The 24,921-nt window shown below is 31.9% G+C and overlaps 1 protein-coding gene across 1 annotated transcript; it reads left to right on the top strand.

The window, feature by feature from the left end:
- The first annotated feature begins 1,228 nt into the window (after positions 1–1,228).
- Positions 1,229–23,346, top strand: LOC134701709 (uncharacterized). Its single transcript, XM_063562841.1, has 4 exons — positions 1,229–1,344; positions 4,230–4,386; positions 13,019–13,152; positions 23,150–23,346. The coding sequence occupies exons 1-4, from the start codon at positions 1,302–1,304 to the stop codon at positions 23,344–23,346; spliced, it is 531 nt and encodes a 176-aa protein (XP_063418911.1). The 5' UTR covers positions 1,229–1,301.
- Positions 23,347–24,921: the final 1,575 nt, after the last annotated feature.

Genomic DNA, 24,921 nt, shown 5'->3' with positions numbered 1-24,921 from the left:
ATGAGTTTATTATTTTCAACGATTACTGCATTTTTCCGGACAAGATGTTAAGAAATAATTTTAAACTGAATGAAACACAAGCTTGACGTAAAAAATAGAATCTTACGCTCCATGTTAACTTTGTTTTCATTTCCTGTTAATTAAAAAAAATGTCCTTTAAGTGTACTATATAGATATATAGATATAATAGCAACGTCCATAACTTGTTGTTAGACTGAATGTTACACTGTTAATTTTATTTATTTAAATTGTTCCATTAAGAAGTTATTGATATACGCTAGGGATGGCAACGAGTACTCGCTCGAATGGTCGAGTAATCGAGAACAGTTTAAGTACTCGGATACTCGTTTGACTGTTATACATCTTGATATATTTCTTTTTCACATTTCCTATCACTTAGTTTCGTTGAAATATCCCCTTCGTAATACTAAATAAAATAAAAAAATAACTTGAATATGTTTATCCAGAGGTTACTATTAGTACCAGCAACGTCCTTTCCTTTCGAAGGAATGTTTTCATTTGTACTACTTATTACAAAAAAAAAAGGCAAACAGTCTTTTGTCTGAATGTTGACCAGATCATTTTTCGAAACAAGAACAAAATCAATCTTTTGAAAAATATCAATCCCTCTGATACAGTCCAAAACCGTTTGATACATACACAGCAAGGCATTTTTTTACTCATATTTCACTTGAACAAGTACTTGATGTAAATGTCCATATAATGTCATAAATGTCAATTTAAACATACTCATGACATCGGTGTCTCATCATAACTGCCATTTGTATTAGGACTAAGTGTCCATATTAAATCATCCTTCTTTTCTTTTCTTTTTTTTAACTCTATGTGACTCACGACTAGCTATGTATGCATACCTTTTTCAAATACAGACATTAAAAGAAATATTGGGTTCAGATTATATAAATATAGGAAGATGTGGTATGAGCGCCATTGAGATAACTCTCCATCCAAATAACAATTTATAAAAGTAAACCATTATAGGTCAAGGTATGGCCTTCAATTTTATATTTCTGTTTTTGTGAAAGACTGCAAGAACTTCAAAACGGCATTTCAGAGAGAAATATGTTTGCACTATTTGAACATGTTGAAGGTAAAAACAATCCGATTACTGATTAATTTGCGTTATTCAAAAATCAGAATGGTGGAAATAATCAGTTAATCAGACGTAACAATTAAGTTGATTAATATGTCATTTTTGGTATTCATTATAGAGAATAACTAATATAAAAGGCATGTGATGTATAAGAATGAACACATTTTGCTGAAAAGTACTATAGAGAATGCATTTACTTGGACGTTTTAGGATTTCTTTAATATTTTACGGTTGGTATATTTTAGTGTTAGGCACTGATACGTTCGATTTAATTGTTACATGACTATTATGTGATTCGATCTACTGTTACTTCTCATTTTCTGAATTATTATTTTTATTCCCTTTAAAAAAATGTTATAGAGAATTTATACATATTAGCAATAAACAAACTTATATAGCATATGTGAATCACACATACATGTATAAAGTAATACATAAATGTTCTAACCTTGAAGAAGGACTCTTCTCTTGAACTTTCTTAATAGATTTACATAGTTTTTCTATATGATTACATTGTTGGAAAAAATTGCTTTTCAAACTTATGAGTGTTAATATTTTCTGTGACAAAAAGGGGAATCAGATTTTTTCTAGCATTATTCAACTAACTACATAACATGACATACTGGTATTGATAACCGATATCCGTTGAGTGTTAGAGAGGTCATAACTTTTTTTCGTTTCTTGGAAAATTGCGCGGTCTTGACTTGCAATCGGTGACTACAACATCAACATTTGCAATAGATGAACATATAGTAGGGTGATAACACTTAGATATATTTCTTTAAACAAAAATGAGTTTTGGATAGCCTATAACACAATGTATTAGGCGACTTAAACATTTATGAATACCAAAATTGTATAAATTTATCCTACAGTTTCTGTTCAATACACTTTGAAAACCATATTGATAAGAAAGAAGTCTGGTTCTGCCAAACATTTGACATAACACAATCATCTAAAAAAATAAAAATTTAACCACTTAAATTCATTATCATAATCTGTGTAGTAAACATGTACGAAATTATATAAAATGATGAAAATTTTGTTTCATTTTCTTTAACCTGTTTACACCAGTAATTTATCATACGCATCTTTTTAGTGAAGTCGGAATTATTCCTAGCTCACCATATACAATAAAGTTGAGTGTACGGTCGGTGTAACTAACACTTACCAATTCAAAATTTTAAGAAAAAAAAATCATATATTAGTGATTTTTTCTTTACTGTTGATCAAAGTTTTAAAATATCAATATTTCTAACCTTTAAATATTTTAACATTTTTACACATTTTGAAAATTTCACCAAATAATCAAATTGTTAAGATGTTTAAGCAACCTTTGATAAATTTAAATCAAAAATCAAACATTCAAAATTTCAAAAAGCGAAATGACCAAAACTGTACTTTCAGTTTAGTATTATTTCGCTGTTTAAAAGTTTCAATGTTTGATTTTTGATTTAAATATATGAAAGGAGAAAAGGCCAAAAAGCGGATACCTTTTACAAGTGTAAAACGGAATAAGAAAGGAACGAAATAAAATAAAATATACAAAACCAAAACAAAACGAAAACAATGTTTTCAGAAAAACTAGATATAATATAAAACAAGCGTCTAAGTTATCTATCTACCGGATAAAAATGATAGATATGATTCTTTAATCGAAGTGTTTTAATCAATTTATTCAAAGTTTCAAAAAGAGAAAGGATCAAAAATGTACATTCAGTTAAGTATTATTAAAGTTTGTTTAAAGTCATAAGAAATCTTAACTTAAAAAAAAATAAAGCATTTTATTTTTTATAACTTAATGAATAGTTTTCATTATAAAACTTATGTACATATACTTTTTTCTGAAGAAAATTCTTTTATTTGTTCATATTTAGAAGAAGTTTTCTTTATTTTAGTTCCACGACAGATTTTTCCGTATGGCCTCAGTGTGACCAATCTCGTTAAAATATGGTGATCGCAATACGCATGGATGTACTTAAAATAAACTATTGTTTGATTGTACAAGTTTAACACGTCATTAATATCCATGCTTTGTTGTTAATTGTTGACACACAGATGGCAATCGCTAACCTTCGGCTTCAAAACACGAACTTTAATTGCCTGCTATATATTCACAACAACACTGACCGATTGAAAAAAAAATCGATCATTATACGTAATTTATGCGAAAAGAATAATAAAATCGTGCAAAACAAGTTTATGATGCTTGTATGCATTGGGTCAAGAATTGTAATAACATTATTTTTTTAACCGGTCACTCGTTTATTATGACTTTAAATATTTCTAAACTACTTAATTTTAAAACTAAGTTTATGATTTGAAAATTTTGATTGTTTGGTGAAATTATTGATTGTGTTTCACCGACCATGAAGATTGCTTTAAGTGCAATATAATTTTACAAAATGTTTTGTGTTATTGTATTCTCCATATACTTGTCACCTTTTACGCGTGATAATAAAGATTAAAAGTAACTAGAAGACGCCCACGAAATCACGGTACAATCGGGTAGTATTAAAACAAAGAGTTTATTTTTTTAAATTTCGCGGGTCTCCTAATTTGGTTATTTACTCACAAATTAGGGTTTTGATTGAAAAAAGGCACTACATTTATACGTCATATAACAATTATTTCATACTCACGCAAATCGTAGCCAGTTATTAATAGGAATATAATGTCAACAAAAGTGAAACTCTTCGTTGACTGATTTCATTCACAATATAAAAAAAAATAGTTTAACTTATTTTTCGACCTTTAAAATGAAATCAAACAGAGCTATAAAAGTCAATTGCACGATGCCTGAATTTATTTATATTCATGTTTGTATCGGGGTATTTGACAGAATCCGGTGGTCATCTCGTTAGTTTTAAAATAAGTTAGCGTCTAGACTAAAAATACACACAATATCCTGATTTCGAGTACAGGCTTTATTGACTGTTTATTTCAGAGTTATTGTAACTTGGATATACGTTTTAGAATGTTATTAATCAACTATAAGAATTTGAGTGAAATCGGTAAACACGAATCTGACATATATTGCCCCTTTAAGCAATTTATCAAAAAGTAACATGTATTAGTAATTATTCAACAGTCTTCTCAAATAATTATTTCACAGATCTATATGGTGGTTTGTTGAGTGAACTATGTAATGACCCCGGAGCGTCTCTCTACCAATGTACTAGGGAAGCTACAGAAGGAACTCCTCTTAAATATTATGATCCACCGTCTTACATTTTTCAAAGTGATGTGTTTAGCGTAGTGTGTGACATAAGGTAAGAACATATTATTTTTGTTTAAACTGATAATCTTCTAATTATACATTCGTCTTGACCTTTTTCTGACGTCACATTCGGTCTATACTAAGTATTAGACCATACCATTTCATTTGGACGATACCAAATATCGTATTGCAATGAGTGTTTGTAAAATGAATAAACCCCTTATTGTTAATATTTCCGGGATTGCTAACCCTAAGCCAAACCCTATAATTCCCTTCATGATTTTAAGTATTACAAGTTTCCTCAGAAATGCATAAAAACTAAAACTAAAAACAGATATAAACGATTCCATATAACATTGTGTTAACCCGATTCGAAAAAGGTATGATTATTAAAACCCAGTAAAATAACTTTGATCCTCACACATAATTTTTTTTTATACTTTCTTCATGGAAGACCCATAACGAAATCCCAACTTCATGTGAAATCTTTTAGAAGCTTTTTCTTAAAGTTATCTCGCGTTATCTGACTTCTTTATAAAAAAAAATACAAAAAGTAGATTAGTTGAGAAAAATGATATACATGTGTAAGAAGATATGTCTGATACAGTATAACATGTATAACATGTCACAACAATGTTCCTTCAAAAATAATTCTCCTTGTGGGACCACCCAATGTCTGAGGATGTCATACACATTTTGAAATGTGAGAAGCCAGTTTCGCAGCATATTTGTTAGCTAGCCTGTGATACATGGTTTAACAAATACCAGAGGACCTTTTTGTCTGGTATATATTTAGGACTATAAAAAAGGAACTTATTAGAGAAACAACTTATAGGTAGGCAATCTCTCATTCAGTATGCAATTGTAATGAAAGACATCCACAGACCATGAATGCATGAATATTGAACTATTAAAAAATATTTTGAAACATATATCAATTATGCGTTAAATAGACACCAGCGCGTACGGACCATCCCGCTTCGGCGTTGTCCATCACACTTCAGCGTTACCATCATATTTCAACATCCCATCGCACTTCTGAGTCCTTCATGTATTTGGGAGTTTAAACTTGATTATTCAACAACTCTCGATACGTATAGTTGTCCCAAACACAGGGAGAATATTGGGGTATATAGGAGACGACAACACAAAGGATGCGTCACTGATGAGTCTTGTGTAGACGAAACGCACGTCTGGCGTACTGAATCATAATCCATGTACCTTTGATAACCAGTAAACATTCCATCTAACTAAGAACAACGCAAAAGTTGAAAGAGGTATACAGGCACCAACAGCAAACATATTAAAACTGACGTGGAAAGGTAACACATGCCCACCAAAAGCTCTTTTTTTGAGAGCCCAGGTGGTCGTGTGGTCTAGCGGGACGGCTGCAGTGCATGCGATTTGGTGCCACGATATTACAGTAGCATGGGTTCGAATCCCGGCGAGGGAAGAACCAAAAATTTGCGAAAGCAAATTTACAGATCTAACATTGTTGGATTGATGTTTAGACGAGTTGTATATACATTATGTACACAGCCATGTATCACCATCATTGATGGCGATCCGATCAATACATCTGTTGTAGGGTTGTCACTGACTCAGACGTACTTATGAATATAATTATTTTCTGTGACTGTATCTTACATTAATTTGTAGGATCCTTTACTATAGATAATTTAGCTGATCTGTAACAATAACATCTTCTTGCCTTATATATTATGTACTGTAGTACGCCGCTAGATTAAAACTGACGTGGAAAGGTAACACATGCCAACCGTAAGCTCTTTTTTGAGAGCCCATGTGGTCGTGTGGTCTAGCGGGACGGCTGCAGTGCAGGCGATTTGGTGTCACGATATCACAGTAGCATGGGTTCGAATCCCGGCGAGGGAAGAACCAAAAATTTGCGAAAGCATATATATATATATATATATATACAACTCGTCTAAACATCAACCCAACAATGTTAGATCTGTAAATTTGCTTTCCCAAATATATATAGGGATAGGACGTGTATACTCCAGTTAGTGCAGGTAAAGATATTAGTAGTTTCAGGTTTTTAACATCAGTAACAGTTTATTATATGTCTCTCATATAAATAACATACACAGCATACATGCATATACATTTATGGGCCAAACACAAAGTATACATAATTATGGAAAGACATCCTCCCATAGTTATTGTCTTTCTTTTTTATTGTTTTTTTACATTGCAAGTGTATGGAGTATAGCGATTGAATGAACAAACCTTCACTATTACCATGCGGTGTTATAAATGTGTCAACAATAAAACTTTTATAAGTAAAGGCACTTTGATATAAAAAAAAAAAAGAATATGTGGTATGATTGCCAATAAGACAACTATCCACAAAAGACCAAAATGACACAAACATTATCAATTATAGGTCACCGTACGGCCTTCAACAATTAGCAAAACCAATACCGCATAAAGTCCGCTATAAAATGCCCCGGTAACACAATGTAAAACAATTCAAGCTAGAAAACTAACGGCCTTATTTATGTGAAAAAAATGTCTTTGATGCATACCGTGCTAGATTTGTAAGGAAAATTCCTTTATATAAGGTTATTGTCTTTAAAACTTCAAGGTGATTTTGGAGAATTATACTGCCAATAGACATGATATAATTTGATCCAGATGAAATAAACCTGCTAACCCTTTTTAGTTGTGTGTTCATTTATATAATGTATAAGTTAAAACTGGTGATTTGATTTTAATAAAGAAATCAATCTGAATAATATTGTTGCGGTGCTTAGAAAAACATATACAAAGACATGTATTTTACCAATTACCACTTTCTAAAAACTATAAGGCGTTGGGAAACTACTTTTCTCACAAACACTATTTCTCAGTGTTATAAGGTAAACCAAAATATGTACGAAGATTACATTTAGATATAGATGATATACGTATACTTGTATCACTCATAATTATATATATTCTTCCAAACATTTTCATTTTCATACTGTTGTCGTGATATATAATACAATAAAAACGCTTGCTTTCAAGTTAATTTAACAATTATTTTATATTTCTATATTCTTATAACAAACATAGTTAAGGGGCGACCATTTAATCCTTTTTGGATTGGAGTTTAGGGGTTGGCGCAGGGGGATATTTTGATAATGAACTATTCCTTTCTGCAATTACAGGTTACTGAAACTTGTATATGCAAGGGAAGCAAATAATGAAATTAAAATATCTACATGGAATGAGAGGCCGAGAACTGGTTGGGGTTTTAAGTCAAAATGAACAAATATTGCAAGAAATGTTTGCATCGTGTTAAAATGGCCCCTTTCCTAATTGTTTTGGCTTAGACAGATAAATTTAGAAGACAACCGATGAAAAAACCTAGAAAAAAGCATGATAAGCACGACCCAATTTAAGAGAAAGGATATACTGATAACGTATTACAGAATCCTTTGACAGCAAAAATAACTACGAGCAGAACTGTGAGAGCTTTATGTAGATGACGATGAGCAACAATTCAGAAGTTGTTGCTATGTTACAAATGAATGATTTTAATGCTAATACAGTCGTTATTGTAAGCGAAGTTATTCCTTCTGATAATATCTAGAAAGTGATACTATTGTTACTTTAAATAAAGTTTGAATAAATACATTGAATTATTTAATTGTATTTAGTACTGAAACCGGACTTGACAAGATTTTGTACACGGACTTCGGAAACAAATCTCCTTAGCTCAGTATGATTATGATGTAAAATGAATCGTATCCATATTTTCTGATTAAACCATAACAATCTTGAACTTATACAATCAAAACCAAACACAAAACGCTTATTCAATTCTTAAATTTCAGAACTGATATTGGATATATAGGTACCAGTAAAAACAGGTACATTTCTAACCTTTCAGTAGTAATGACAGTTACGATGTTACAACAACGACTGCGTGTAACTAATGTTAAATGAACAACACTGACAGATATCAGCTGGTATACTATTTCAAATTTGACAAAAGTGGCTGCGTACTTGAACAACCCAATTGAATTGAACCTGCGATTTAGACATGTTAGACTGATCAAGAATTTCAGAGTTGACAAAGCTAAAGAGATAGCAACAGAGACAGTTTATTCATATGAAAAATTACACAAATGTAAAGCACTGCGCAAAATAGAACAACATTTTTCATTTACAGCAAACGTTTTTAATTTCTTATCTAAATTCTACCCCGAGTGAGTCTATTTTCCTAGACCAAGACGTGTTATGGTACTGGTATATGATTATAGTGGTCAGTCGATTGAGATCTGCCCAAGTGATGCAATGGGATCTTAAATATCAACTGAGAGGAATGTCTTGCTTGCATTGATAGTCGCTACGGGGGCCGTTCGTTAGTTTTTGAAATGGCTGTTCTAAATTCTCTACAAACTGTTCACCCCAGGTGTAATTTAGCAGATACAGAACATTTGTAGTCTTGCAATGAACATTTCAGAATATGATGTATTGTGTATCAGTGGAGTGATTTTTGAAAGTCTGGATATTCAGTATTCTTTTACAAGCCAGACATCGTGTGCTTCTGTATTACATACAAGAGCCCACAGACCAAAAGTCAGGTTTAGAGGAATAATCGGCTCTCACCAGCAAGTACTCTTAAAGGTTTTTAACAGTACGGAAATCCAGTACAGGTGGCTCGGGAAAGATTTTTTTTATTTCTTTCCAAGTTTTGCGGATTATGTGTGATAGCTTGTCAAATTTGGAATGGTATGTCAGCACAAACAGCACTCAACCGTCGACCTTTTTGACTTTTAATTGTAAAAGTTTATCTCGGCTGATGATGTTAGCACGCGAGAAACCTTTGAAATGTCTTTCCTTTTGTAGCCCTGATTCTTTTAGTTGACCTTTTGCAGCCCTGATTCTTTAAGTTGACCTTTTGTAGTATCGTTGATGGAGCAAAAATATTTAGGATGGCAACTCAAAGGAGAGAGTTATTGATGTTTGTCTGTGGGCTTGCATAACAGATCTGTTAATATGATTCCATCCTTTATTTCCGTATAAGTGTCAAGAAATGTTATATTATAGTCAGAAATTTCATCATTGACTTTTATTAAGGGATAGGCATCGTTGTTATGTTGAATGTTCTTGTTCAGTATTATTCCACTCCAATATCGTCGATGAATCGGAACCAAGACAGAGGTTGATAAAGAGTAAAATAGGGAATTCACTGTTCTTATTTCCCTATAAAAATATTGGCATACAATGGGGCCATCTTTTTTCCCATAGCTGTTCCATTAACTTAGAGAAAATGTTCACCATTGGATGTGAAGTTATTGCATTTCAATATCAAAGTTATAAGCTTGACTTAACATTTAGTAGGTGGATGCAAGGTGTTTCGGATGTTTCAAATTTCCCTTCAGACTTCAATACCACGTCATAGAGTGTTAGTATTGAGAGGTACAAGTTTAAATTTCAAGGTGATATGCATCACAAGTACGCAGCGACGTTAAATTACTTACCCTTTGACAAAATTTATTATATTTTTTTAATCATAAGCACACTTGTATTCATTTGGAATGATTTAATACGCATCCACTGTTGTAATTACTTTACCGTTGTCAAAATTTAAAATCGTACTAGAACACACCCGCGAAATCGCGGGCATTTAGAGCGTGGTTGAAAGTATGTTTTAGTGTTGTAGGACGAATTTTGTAAAAGATTTTCTGACTTGTGAATTTCAGGTAAAGTATCAGAAGTAATAGGTACTTGGGGACAGGAAAAAGTTTTTTTTAACCCTTCTTCTTTATTTCCAAAATTCCTATTTTTTGGTTATCTATTAATTTCATTATGAACATACATGTAGTATATTATGATCATTCAAGTGAGGGGCCTGTAATTTAGTGGTTGTCGTTTGTTTATGTGTTTTATATTTGTGTTTTGTTCATTTTTGTTAAAAAAAATAAGGCTGTTTGTATTTTCATTTGCATTGTTTTACATTGTCATTTCGGGGCCTTTTATATCAGACTATGCAGTTTCGGCTTTGCACATTGTTGAAGGCCGTAATGTGACTTTTAAATGTTCATTTCGGTGTCATTTTGGTCTTTTGCGGAGTGCTATCTTATTGGCATTCATTTCTCACATTCTTTTTTGTAAAACACTTAATAGCTGGAGAATGTCAAAAAAGGTATCAAAAGTCATAGGTAATTTGGGACAGGATAATTGTTTTTCTAGCCCGGCTCCTCCTTTTTCCACAAAAGAAATCCCTTTTTTTTTGTTAGTTCTCTATTAATTTTAATGACACATGGATAATTTTAGCGCTTATCTGTATATTATGAACATTCATAAAAGGGGGATCGCACCGGTCTTAAGAACATGAAATCCCGAGGTTCCGAATTTAATATAAATTAAATATCTCGACATCCTGAAATTCGAAAAAAGAAATCTCTGATCCCGAAATGGTCAATCCCGAAATTTCGATCTTAAAAACACCCGTTCCCGACGTCCCGAAAAGGTCCTGCTTCATTTATTGCTATAAATAAAGTGTATTTTCTTTTAAATTCAATTCTCAGTTTAATAATCGATCCACGGTGGTCATTGATATATTATACAGACACTCTCTATTTAATAAACTCTGTGACCGCCGTGGATAGTAAACTTGAAAACGATATCAGAAAGAAAATACACTTTATTCCTAGTATATGTATTTGTTTCAAAGTATACAATAAACGCGAGCCGGAGGTTTTATCTGAATTAAAATTTCGTCCAACATGTCCAATGACGGATATCAGACAGAAAATACACTTTATTGGTAGTATATATGTATGTTAAAAGTAAACAGAAAACGCAAACCGGAAGTCTTATCTGACTTAAAATTTTGTCCAATGACGGAAACATATCCGGACGCCTTTTTTCTCGTTTTTCTACTATAATAACTCAATCTGGATAATCATATGAATGGATGGCAAATGCGATTATGCACTGTACATATAGAACACAGAGGCATGAAGATTAATTTATTGTGGAAAGAAGAGAAGCGACACCCAAAATGAGGTCTTCTCGTTTAATAGTATAGATACCATCTTAGATCGTCAGTGTTGTTCATTTGGAATATATTTCCATGCCGTCGTTGTAGTAATATCTAAGACTTAACTGTCGTCGCATTAAAATCTTAGAAATGTACGTACCGATTATCAGGTTATCTGCATGTTGATATCGTAAAATATCAGCTGCGAGACATAATATGAAGCTTTTTGTCGAGTGAGCGTAGTGAACGAGATCAAAAAGCCTTCATATAATGTCAAGCAGCTGATATTTTACAATATCAATATGCAGATAATTTGATAATCGATTTATCGGGCTATATTTGCGTGTTTCAGAAGTGTTTTCTTTGTTTCACAGCACACAAAAGATGACTTGATAAGTTCGGGTCAAAGTTATTAACGTCGGTTCAAACATTATGACGTCGCTGATATGTCCGGGTCAAAGTTATTAAGGCCGGGTCAACGTATTTGACGTCACAAAGACATGATACGGAATAATATTAAGAGCTGAACAGAGTGATATAGACAGAGGGACGACCGATAAAAGTGCATATCGTACATTACTAATTTCATGAATATCTAGCTCTGTTGTAAATATCTATATAACCTTCATTTTTGAAATTTGCGAATTGTACCAGCGTTTTTGTGTTTGGTTTTTAATAGTTGTAAAATTGAATGGAAATGGGAAATGTGTAAAAGAGACAACAACCTGACCATGGAACAGACACCAGCAGAAGGTCACCAATAGGTCTTCAATGCAGCGAGAAATTTCCGAATGAATATGGGAAGGGGTCGATAATTTGGAAACAGATCGATGTATTTGTATGTCATTATAGATTATCGTTGGTTATCTCAACGAGATTGATTTTCTCGCTTGAGCCGGTCACGAGTTGAGATGACCAATGATAATCTGTTTATCGCTATTTTACCTCTGACGACGTTGTCAATTTCATGCCAATTTCGTTAGTAACGCCACGTGGCTCCTTAGTTTCTAGCGATAATTGTCCTTCTCAAGCGAGTAGCATGATATGAAAAATTATCACAAAAAAGATCAAAGGAAAAATGCAGAAAATAACGATAATGGTCTTTCATTAATATAAAAAGATAACTTTTACTTATATCAGTTTTCATTAAAGTATAAAAAGGAACCCCATACAGAGTATACATGTATATTCAGTTCGTCTAATGGAAAACAAACTTGCTAGCTAACATTAAAAGATCTTAATTAAGGTAGTTTATAAGCTAAAAAATCACTTGAACAGTTAAAGTATAGTATAGATATCATATAGTTTTTGAGCCCATTCTTTATGAAAAAAAATTCAGATCAGCAAACTTTAAAGTGGCAAATTGTTTTTGTTTCTCAAATCTTGATCATTATGTTTAAGAATGCAGTATGAGTAAGTAGTTAAATAAATACCTAAAAACAGACATACCTTCATGCCTTGTCAAACACCTTAACATTGACAATAACGAAAGCACAGAAACATAACTTTGCGACAATAAAACTGATTACACAAATCAGTTGTAAATAATTGTGCACAGTATGCACAACAATAGTGCACCTAATGCTCAATACAATTCTTTAAAACCCTTTGATATTATACCTTGAAAATAGAGAATTCTTTATATTTCTCATTTAATCATTTTTGTCAACATTTTTTCTCTCAGAATCATGACAGAATTCTTAGAATGTCGCAGCAATATCACAAACAGTTGTCCAGATTGGAGGGATGACGGTCCTGGAATGTCCAACGAAGAATCATTCAAGGCATTCATAATTGGAACGTGTTTAAACAGACATGGTAAGCTCGAGACCTTCAATTATTTATCCTGTTCGGAAAATGGTAAAAAAGCGGAACAAGACCGAGTTTTATAGAATGAATCTGCCATGAAACATTGGTGCATTAAGTTCAATTTGATTTCTGAACTTTCATTGTTTGAATATTCATGATATTCGATCAGTTTATTTATCAAAATTGGTTGCAATCTATCAAAATTATTTGCAACATTTATACAATTTTTCAGTAATGTATATTTGTATACATCCAGGTATTTAAATACCGAATTCATTTCTGTACTGGGAATACCAGGGATTGCAGAACTGTTTATACTTGATCAATGTAACAATATCGACATCAAAGAATTCTTCTCAAATCAACAAAGTGACCGCCTCTTACTTGTATCTGAGTAATATTATCTTTGTTTCTTGATGGAGACAATGTTATTGAATGTTTGACGAAGAACTTCAAGTTAAAGCATTTAATTCACTAATTGTGTTTAACAGTATGTAAATCAAAACAAATCAAAACATTTTATTGGTGTAAAATCCAAATATTGGATTGTGACTAGGACAAACATGACAATCATTACAAACATAAAACATTCATATTCTATTAGACTATAAGTATATTTAAATGTTTGGACGAAGTGATACTTTTGGCAAATTGCAAATTTGAAAGTACGAGGAACAAATTTAATAATGCACGTTATAAAATATATCATAACTGATACTTAAAGAAAAATATACAATAGTCATAATTTTGTTACATCAACTAGTATTGCTTATCAGCTGGGTTGTTTCTTAATACATCTAAATCATTAACTTCCTTGAAAATATTTTTTGTTACGTCATACTCATGAAATATAAACATAAATGCAATTTTTTTCTCATCAGACAGTTTGGTGAAATCTGCAACTAAACTCCCTGCTTCCAAAATAAAGTTTTTGCCTCAATCTTCTAAAATTTGACATTTTTAAGAAAAATGATATTCATCTTCTACTTCCTTTTTACATAGAGGACATAATCTGTTTTCAAAAGGTAATTTGCGGTGTCTACCCTGTTCAATGTTTATAGATAACTATTTCTGATTCTTTTTGTTTTGTTTGATATCATGTATCGATCTAAATCTAAAATGCATTTCTATTAATTGTATCAAAAGTTTTTTTAAAAGTCTACAAAACAGACAAATATTTTCTATGATGATTTGAAAGCTTTAGTCATTAGTGTTAATATATGGTCACTTGTTCTTCAACCACTTCTTAATTCAATTTGGTCATTGCAAACTATTATCTTTTCAAAAAGCTTTTCTAATCTATTCTGTAAAATTCTGTCAAGGAATTTTCCTAAATCGCTTGATACTCCTCTATAATTTGAGGGACAATTAAAGCACCCTCCTCTAATAATTGGTTTGATGAAATTTTCTCTCCAACCAGCGTGATAAATCGCAAATTTAAATATAAGATTAAATCACTTAACATATATATCTTTATTAACTGAACACGATATTTTTTTCATCTCATTTAAAAAACCATCAGCTCCCCGAGCTCTACTTTCCTTAAATGATTTTAAAGATAGTATCACCTCATCAGTTGTCATGTCATAATTGAGAATATCAGAGTTAAATTGATAGATAAAATCATTATCAATTGAAACTATCTTTCTGATTTACATTCATAAGTATTCAAACTATTTCTGGTGAGTTATATTTGAACTAGGATCAGAATCGGTGTTGGGTTTCAAAGAATACTGGCTCTCAAATATTTCTTCAGGATTGCGTTTTTCAGCTTTCAAAATATTATTCGAACTTTTTGACGAAAATTTCTATATTTCTTTCTTACTAACTTATTATACTCCTTTTTCTGATGTTATACATATAATCTCAAATAAAATTGAGAATGGAAATGGGGAATGTGTCAAAGAGACAACCACCCGACCATAGTGAAAAAAACAGCAGAAGGTCACCAATAGGTCTTCAATGTAGCGCGAAATTCCACACCCGGCGGTATCCTTCAGCTGACCACTAAACAAATATATACTAGTTCAGTAATAATGAACGCCATACTAATTTCCAAATTGTACACAAGAAACTTAAAATTAAAATAATACAAGACTAAAAAAGGCCAGAGGCTCTTGACTTAGATCAGGCGTAAAATGCGGCGGGGTTTAACATGTTTATAAGATCTCAGCCCTCCCCCTATACCTCTAGCCAATGTAGAAAAGTAAATGTAAAATCTCAAAGTGTTCACACAACCTTCTACTTAAACATTTAACTTTTCTGTTCATAGTTTCACGCTCCCCATCAAAACGGTTTCTTTATTTTTCTACGTTCCATTCTTTTTTACCTTTACTCTTTGCATTACCCACAAAAGCTGCATTATAAAACATAGAGGGTACTTTTGACACAGTTTCATTCAACCCCCTTAAAAGTGAACTGTTGAGATCCATTAAATTATGATAATTTGTATTATTGTAAAGCAATCAAATATTTAGTAATAATATAAAGTAATCAAAAGTTAGCGTGCAACAAATTCCAATATTGCACTTGTGCAATAAATCTTCAAAAATTCATGACGTCACATTGCGATAAGACGTGTCACGGTACTTGTCTATCCCAAATTCATGTATTTGATTTTGATGTTATGTTTGTTATTCTCGAGGGATTTTGTGTGATGCTCGGTCCGTTTCTGTGTGTGTTACATTTTAGTGTTATTTCGTTGTTCTCCTCGTATATTTATTGCGTTTCCCTCGTTTTAAGTTTGTTACCCCGATTTTGTTTTTTGTCAATGGATTTATGAGTTTTGAACAGCGGTATACTACTGTTGCCTTTATTTCGTCATCAACGTCAAAATCTAGTTTAAACCAATTTTTACTTTTAAATATTATATTGCTATACATTAAAAGGGTTATTATTATTATCCAGTACCAGTGTATCTTTTTCTTTTATAATTATACTAAAATCACAGGATAAAATATTGTCTATAAATACTCCTTCCTAAGCTCCATTTATGTCAATTCTTTTCAAGTTATGTTATAAATAATACATATTTTAAGGTTTTTCTTGTTGTAGAACACACCGAGGGGTGTCAAGATTGATCAATTAACTCATCATAGATACCAGGACTAAATTTTGTGTATGCGCCAGACGCGCGTTTCGTTTACAAAAGACTCATCAGTGACGCTCGAATCCAAATTTTGTTGAAACGACCAAATAAAGTACGAAGTTGAAGAGCATGAAAGACCGATCGTAGGGAGTCTTTCTTTGAGCAATCCTTCTTCCCCAAGTTGTGTTCTACGACAAGAAATTCCTTAAAATATGCATTACCTGACTTATACAGTCCAATTTTTTTTATTTTTTATGAACATTTGCAAAATTTAATATCCTATTTTCCCGACCACACTTTAGTGGGATATTCCTTTTTAATGCATTCACGTTTTAATACGTCCTACGGCTCATTTAGAATGTGAAATAAAACTCACTTATCAATATATGAACCTTTTTAACAATAATTATCCAAACACAATAAAAATATTGAGACATGGTATCGTCCAGGTTGATTCTGAAAAAGAATTACTTATGGTTCTGAAAGAAAATAACTTCATAAAGGTATATAATTTTCTGTAAATTAAATACGGTCTCTTAAACTGACTGGTATAAAATCTGCACTGGTATTGGACAACGATTAGAAAGTGTAGGCCAGTATTGTCCAACTGTGAAATTGTTAATATCAGATAGAAATGGTGCATTTCAGATGTAATAGTCAACAATGGACACACCCATATGATTGTAAAAAGTTATTTTCCCTTTAGAATCTCCCAGTAGTACTGGTAGTTATATAAGTGATTAAACTATAGGTCTATTATTTTCTTTTGATCTTTTATAATAATGAATTTACACAATATTTTATAATTTCCGACCTAAACTAAACTAAATAATTTCGAAAATGCTTTCTTATATACAAAGGAATGCAAAAGTGAGATGTTACTCTTAATTGCGATGTTTTGTAACACACTGGCGTACGCTTGATGATATGACTTGCAAAACGTCAGCAATGCTTCAATACAATGCTGAGTTCAAACTCACTTGTCAATTGTTGTCTCAGTGATATAGCTATGTAGCAGAAAGTAGCCTTTTCTGTTTATCGGTTTTGTCATTTTCCCTTAGTGAAAAATGGATTTGGTGTTCAAGAACTTGCAGCTGATACTCAGATTTTGTCAGCATTGTCTGAGCAGATTGTTGATGAACCAGGGGTATGTCAAAGACCGTCGAATCCGGTTTTTTTTCAACAAAAAAACATCTTTTTGATAAATATTCCGTATGAAACTTACAAATAATACAAAAAAGTTTTGAGGTATAGATTCTAGGTACTGACGTTGTTTGTCATCTATACCCTTATTGTTAACATTTTACCTTTATGTCTGTTTGTTTTTGTTCACACATCGTTGTCAATAGAATTGCATTTGATGCGAATGTCATACAAGAGAGAGGTTTAGCTAGCTTCAAAATCAGGTTTCATATAAAATCGCAAGACCACAAAATTACCAAAGGGCAGGACAAGCTCGGTTGTATGCCATTATCTGCTTAAGCGAATAAAATTTCTAATAATATATACCTCACATTATTCTTTACAAAAGACTCTTTCATTTCATTTCATTATCGATATGGACATGAATTAGGATAAAATTGAACAGGATCGAGGTATATTCATTCAACATACCAATAACGTTCATCACTCAATAACCTTTAATATTAAAAATCTACATCTTACATGTTCATTGACACAAACACTACATCAAGTAAAGAAAGACTCATGAAAAAGGCTTCCAGCGCAACCCATGCGTGGCCAGTCAGTGAGAAACACCGACATCGTCCTCCAAAGAGTATACATTTATATATATACCATTTTCAACAGCTAGGTTTCGCATAAGTCTAGGATGCCTCTTCTCTCGTGCAAACATCTTTTGATTTTTACTTAATTGATTAGAGCGTAACTTTTTAATCTTGAGTAGGCAAAACGTCGTCTGGCCAGGAATTTACATTGAGTTTAAGTTATACTTATAAAAGAGAGAAGAAATAGATACCAGAGGGACAAACAAACAAACTCATAGATAAAAAAACTAACAAAATCCATGGCAAATAAAGAAACAAACAACAAACAAAGTTCCATAGATTTTATATCCAGTATATAAAATGGTAAAATATAATTTCTTTTGGGTGTATCCATGGCAACAATCTGCATTTATTTGTTATAAAATATTGCAAAAAGGGGGGAAAAGATGTCACATATTTCCCCAAAATTTTGCTAAAAGTAGAATTTCAATCGCTTGAAGTAATACCTTTTCTGAAACTGTGTAGATATATCATTCAGCAAATCCAATGAAAATCATATGTCTTTCATCTCACTTTTTTGTAAAATTGCGTCAAAAACTTCGTGTAGAAAAAAGTGTTTGTAAACATTACATTAATTTCTGGACCGATGGCCGGTCTAGCTATGAAAATACGGATTGCCAAACAGAAAACAGCCCATAAAACATATAAATAATAATCTTGATGCTCTTATCAACCATCTTTGAAGGCTAATTTAGCACTCAGCTGTCTAAGAATGAATTTTATTACACAATCACTTTCCTATTTGAAAAATACACAGGGGCCAAAATGCGAAACTAAAATCCTAACTGTGTATTGCTACCTAACCGTTAAATCTCTGAAACAGATATACGGTAATGGTCAACTTACTCGTGATGATGTCCGTAAAATTTACGAAGGACTGATTTCAACTTCACCATTTTTAAAGCTTGATTTGATTACATCCTTGTGAGTAGCAACCGTCTGTCAAGGAAATTATAAAAGGACATACAAGTCCGGAAATTCGGTATCAATTGGGAGATATATACTCCATATTCAGGTGCTGCTGGAATGTTGCTACACAGAAAGTTTACATTCGTCTCTTTCATTGTAAAAATGTGTTTTCAACCGACCCACATGGTTAATTTTAGATGTAAGTCAATATATGATACCGACTTAACTGTATATGTTGTTTCCTTTTTCTCTAGTTCGATGTGATAGATGCGATCTCTTACTCACCATTTTTTTAATTATTTAGTGAGAGAACATCATCTACTAGTACATAGCTGGAAATCCAGTTAAAAAATATTGCTAACTTCTTTTCTTTCTTCCTGGGAAGTTCTTGTATAAAATCTGCATTATAAGAATGTAGAAACAAGTTGGCAAGAATAGGATCATAGTTGGTTCATATGGGCATGTCAATTGGTTGTTAAAAAACACGTCATTCAAACATAGGGAAACGTGTAAGTAAACAATGGAATCGCATGTGTATCATAATTTTGAAATTTGGACAACACATTAACTTCGATAAATTAAATATCCCTCAAGTACATGTATAAGATTTCCCTCGAATTTCAACGCTTGCTTTCCAACATTCTTAGAAGCTCGTAAGATTTGATTTTCCTTCTAAGCCAGGAGGTTTATCCAGTTCATTCATAATAAACTCATCATAGATACCAGGATTGAAATTTTGTTTTTACGCCAGACGTGCGTTTCGTCTAGACTCATGAGTGACGCTCGAATAAAAATAAGTTAAAAAGGCCAACTAAAGTACAAATCGAAACATCATTAAGGACCAACGTTTCCACATGTTTTGAGAAATTCAGCTTAGGTAATGTGTTCCTGAGGTGAGAAAGCCTGAAAAAAACAGTTATTTCAAAATTATGACCATATCAATGATAATTCATTTCAACAGAAACGCTGACGACTTGGCTGGTTATACCCGTGGGGAATCAAAAGAGTACGAGCAATCGCAACGAGTGGTTGTAAATAAACTTATAAACAAAGATATCAGGAATGGAATTTTGTATTTGCGCCATACAATTGACTCATCAGTGACGCTCGAATCATAAAAAGTTAAAAAGGCCAAATAAAGTGCATTGAGGACCTTAAATTCCTAAAACAAATTGTCAAATACAATTGAGGTAATCTATTCCTGAGGTAAAAAAATCTTAGTAGAAATATCATCATTTTCTATACCAGAACGACACTAGTCTTGATCCTAAATGTCTTTAACCATCGTAGAGCTGTTATTCTCAGATGTTTCAAACTTTCTGGTTCACTTCGAATCTTTTATTTTATTTCTATTGTAGCCACATTATATTGGTGGTTGGGTCGCATAAATTGTATCACCTAACACATAACAGTTTTGTTTTAGGAAAATACAATTCAAAAGAAGTCTGTCAAATTGCATTCCAAAATTTAAATAAGATCTATTAAGTATATTTTAGATATATGATTTGATGATAATATTGACTATTCAAAAATTGCAACCGATATTGACAGAATATAATACTCATGACTCAGAAGTACTGAAATGATGTGCGAAAATTACTAATCAGATCCATTCAAAACAATTCTTATATATATAGTTGACTATTTTATTTATTGTGTCTTGTTATTTAACGCATCAATGTAAATATAACGAAATTGGATGAGACTGTCATTAAAGTGAGAGGGTAAGCGCTATAGAACCAGGTTTTATCCACCATTTTCTATATTTGAAAATGCCTGTACCAAGTCAGGAATATGACAGTTCTTGTCCATTCGTTTTTGATGCGTTTTTTTATTTGATTTTGCCATGTGATTATGGACTTTCCGAATTGATTTTCCTCTAAGTTCAGTATTTTTGTGATTTTACTTTTTATTATCTTTTCTCCATTTTCCATTCGATGCTTTATAGTTTTATAGACTAGCACAACATATATGAATAAAGGTACACGGCAAGGAAGTTTTCAATAAAAAATGACAATTGAAAATATAATGGTTAAACATTAGGCTAAATGATTATTTAATAAAGAGTGATTCATAATTCGTTCCTGGACATCTATAGGCGGTATTAAAAAGAAATTGATAGACCCAAAACCCACAATATTTTTGTCTATAATTGGGATACAGGAACTCAAGTATTAGTTATATTTCTAATAGTTGAAGACCGCACATTCACGTAGTTGTCCTGTTTTGTCTTTATTGCTCTCAAATTGGCAATCAGATCATATCTATTTATCTTTTTTTCAAATAGATTTAATTTGAATAATTTTACCCGAAACGCTATTGCTGATTGTCATGATTGTGTTGAAAGCGTTGTCCGTAGTAAGAAGAAACTCTGATCTAAAATATTTAAAATATGTCATCATTAATTATCGATAGATAATATGTGCAAATGATATAAGACCAACTGTTGAATAACCCAATTAAAACATTAACTGCCTTTAAAACCCAGAACAATAACACAGAACAAAGCACACAAGAAACGACAATGTAGCAAAACGAATACGTCAGCAATTTGGATAATAACATAAAACTACATTTGTATGTATCTAATAAATACCAAGGTTTTATGGCCAAGCAAAAAGGTAAATTAAAATTAAGATATAGACCTATTTAAATTTTTTGATAATGGTAAAGCAAGAAAAGTACATGATATCCTTTCGTGTCATGTTTAAACCCAGGTTTAAATGAAAACACTAGATTAACATACAAAGAAACATATAGAGAATTAAAAACCAATTGTTCAGAGAACAATTGAAGGTCTTTCCATCAAAACAATGTATTTTGATATGAAAAGTTGAGAAACTAAGTTTAAAATGTCATTTCAATCGTCAAATGTTAGCTCCTAGTAAGCTGATTCCAAAAATATATTGTTTCCATACATTTTTTTTTAAAGGGAGATAATTTGTTACTTCCGGTTTGAAAAATGTTACTTCCGATTATATTTGAATATTTACTTGACACTAATTCCAAAAATATCTGGTTCTATATACTTTTATATTAATAAAGTACAAAAAAATAGTTACTTCCGGTTTACAAAAGGTCACTTCCGGTTGTTTTTTTCAAGGTTAAATGGTTTGATATCTTTTTCTAAAAGTTGTATATCTTTATCATGTATACATATAGAATAAAAGCAAAGGTCAAAATCTAGAACGTCAAATTAAGCTATGACCTTGAGATCAATTACAAGGTCATAAACCAAGGACCTCAAATTAAAAGACCATAGGTCTTAATTATATTTAGTTAATGAGTTATATCACCAAACGCGTATTTTTAAATACAAGAGGGGAGAAAACTCCCTTTTACATTCAGCGTACGCTTGCAATCAAAATTTACATCTTACGACATGTCGCAACTAACAATTTAGTAAAAAAAATTTGTTGATATCTTATACAGTCTTTGGATATAAGTGAAAATAAGCCAAATTCAAATATTAGAATATGACCTTGACCTTTGACCTTGACCTAATTTTCATTTTTAGGGACCAAGGACCTCAAATCAAAAGATCCTAGGTCTCTATCACTTATGATTTATAAGATAGAAATTCATATCACTTATATCAGATGCATAAGGGGAAATAACTCTCATATGGAGCGGTCATATCGCTTCGGTCAAAATAGGACAAATCATGCCAAGGATATAACGAGCAATTTTGTAAAATAAATTTGTCATAATCTTTTACGGTTGCGAAGGACATGCGATAACAAGGAAAACAGTGTTTGGGGAGATAACTCCTACAAAGAAAAGTATTTGTTTACGCAGGGTAAATTTTAAAAGCGCATAAACTGTTCGATATCATATACAAAATATCTAAGCGACATATTGCGAAACAAATGTTTATCGCAAGAACAAAATTAGGCGGAAGAAAAAAAAATAATCAGAAGAAAAACAATAGGTCTTTCCACAGAAAAGTGGAAAGACCTAATAATTAAAAGCATCTCTTAAATTGAATGGGTACATAAAGACACTAGATGGAGTGTAGTACATTTTAGAAGTAATATGAATGTTTGCATTTTATGATTTTGTGATTTTTATAAATGTTTAAATTTTCTGGCTGTTTTTTTATTTGCTTGCTGCTGGTGATGTTGTTGACGTTGATGTTATAGATGTTGGTCATTGTGTTAATGTTGGTGTTGTTGAAGTTATTGTATATTTGGTTGTTGATAAAGCAGTATTGTTGTTGAAGTTGAAGTTGATGATGTTGGTGTTGATGTAAATGTTGATGTTGACATTGATGTTCGTGTTGATGTTGGTGTTAAAAGTGATGTTATAGATGTTGGTCATTGTGTTAATGTTGGTGTTGTTGAAGTTATTGTATATTTGGTTGTTGATAAAGCAGTATTGTTGTTGAAGTTGAAGTTGATGATGTTGGTGTTGATGTAAATGTTGATGTTGACATTGATGTTCGTGTTGATGTTGGTGTTAAAAGTGTTGTTATAGATGTTGGTCATTGTGTTAATGTTGGTGATGTTGAAGCTATTGTATATTTTGTTGTTGATGTTGATTTTGGTGCTTATGCCACACTTTTTTTCTGTTCTGGCAGATAACATTTAACATTAAGTGTAATCTTACGTAGTTTCATATGAAATCGTCGTCTTGCACTGACTTTCTGTACTGTACATCAATTTGACCCCTAAATTCAAGCAAGGAGAAAATGAAGCATAACAAACGTACCGACCTAAACACTATGCGTAAGGAGATCTAATTAAACACAATAAAGAAAATCTATATTTTTCGAATGAGAATCCTATTTTGTTCAGTGATGTACCGCCCGTAAGTTTGGATATAAATGTAGCTACGCCATTGTCTCGCATACCAATCATCTTAACTTATCCCCTAAATGCTTATGTTCTCGCATAGATTGTAGTTTTGTAAAACTAATGAATTAAAAGAATAGTTTCATTGAATAGTTACTACCTATGAACTTACTATATTCGATAATAACATTACAGCTAGATGTAACCATACATTCGTTTTCAAACTGAAAGAAACAAGGGCTAGTGGAGAGCAATCGCGGTACATATTTTTTAGTATGATCACAGTAACAAGTTGTGTCCATTGTTGTAGTTCCGGTGCTACACATTTTCATTCCATCTCCGGTACAGCTACCTTTTTTGATTTTACAATGACTTGGTCCATAATCGTGGTAGCTGTTGGATGAATAATCCAATGGCATGAAATAGTCATCTTCACACGGAATCTCTTGTATTACGTTTTTACGTAAGTTATACCTGGGTCTGTGTCCTAAAAAAATTAATAACATCAGTTTATTTTTTTTTGTGAAAAAAAGGATGTTGTCCATAGACAAACATCATTTTTGAACTTGTGATTCTTTTAGGTTCATACCTAAAATTGCCCTTAGACTTAGATTTCACTGAAAGAAGTGTCACTATTTATTCAGATAGATCGATTGGATAATCTGTTTTCATTCTGTATCAAAGAAACAGAAACTTGCTTTATCCAGAGACATTTTGTCTCTGCATGTTTCATCGTAATGTTGCGTATATAAAACTGATTCAAATCTGTACAATTAGCCGTTTTCGCATTTATTAAAATATAACGTTTTTATATTTTTATTTCATGCAAATAACTTCTGGTCTATAAAACTATAACTGTTCAATTATGGAAGCTTCGCTCTGTTTTTCATATCAATGACTTTTTATGGTAAAATAAGACAATAATTACCATTTTCATTTGTTTTTGAAGAAATCTTAAAACAAATTCATAACCATCTCCTCCCATGGAAATTTAATCTGACGTAAGATTTAAAAAATATGACTATATACCTCAAAGATACATGGATGATTCAATTTTTAAAAAAATGTCGTATTTGTGATTGTGGTTACAAAAACAAAAATCCACATTATAGAAATATCAGAAATAAAAGAGGGACGAAAGATAATAGAGGGAAAGTCACGCTAATAGATTAAAAATAAACTGACAACGCCGTGGGTGAAA

Source organism: Mytilus trossulus, unplaced genomic scaffold (assembly GCF_036588685.1).
Source record: "Mytilus trossulus isolate FHL-02 unplaced genomic scaffold, PNRI_Mtr1.1.1.hap1 h1tg000261l__unscaffolded, whole genome shotgun sequence".
NCBI lineage: Eukaryota > Metazoa > Mollusca > Bivalvia > Mytilida > Mytilidae > Mytilus > Mytilus trossulus.
Note: the sequence above shows the minus strand (reverse complement) of the source record. Positions and strands in the feature narration are given on the sequence as shown.

Coding starts and splice junctions, on each gene's coding strand:
- LOC134701709 (XM_063562841.1), top strand. CDS start 1,302: ATGCATTTACTTGGACGTTTTAGGATTTCTTTAATATTTTACG. Junction 4,387..13,018: donor AGCGTAGTGTGTGACATAAG/GTAAGAACATAT, acceptor TTTTTCTCTCAG/AATCATGACAGAATTCTTAG. Junction 13,153..23,149: donor AACGTGTTTAAACAGACATG/GTAAGCTCGAGA, acceptor TTGTTGTTGAAG/TTGAAGTTGATGATGTTGGT.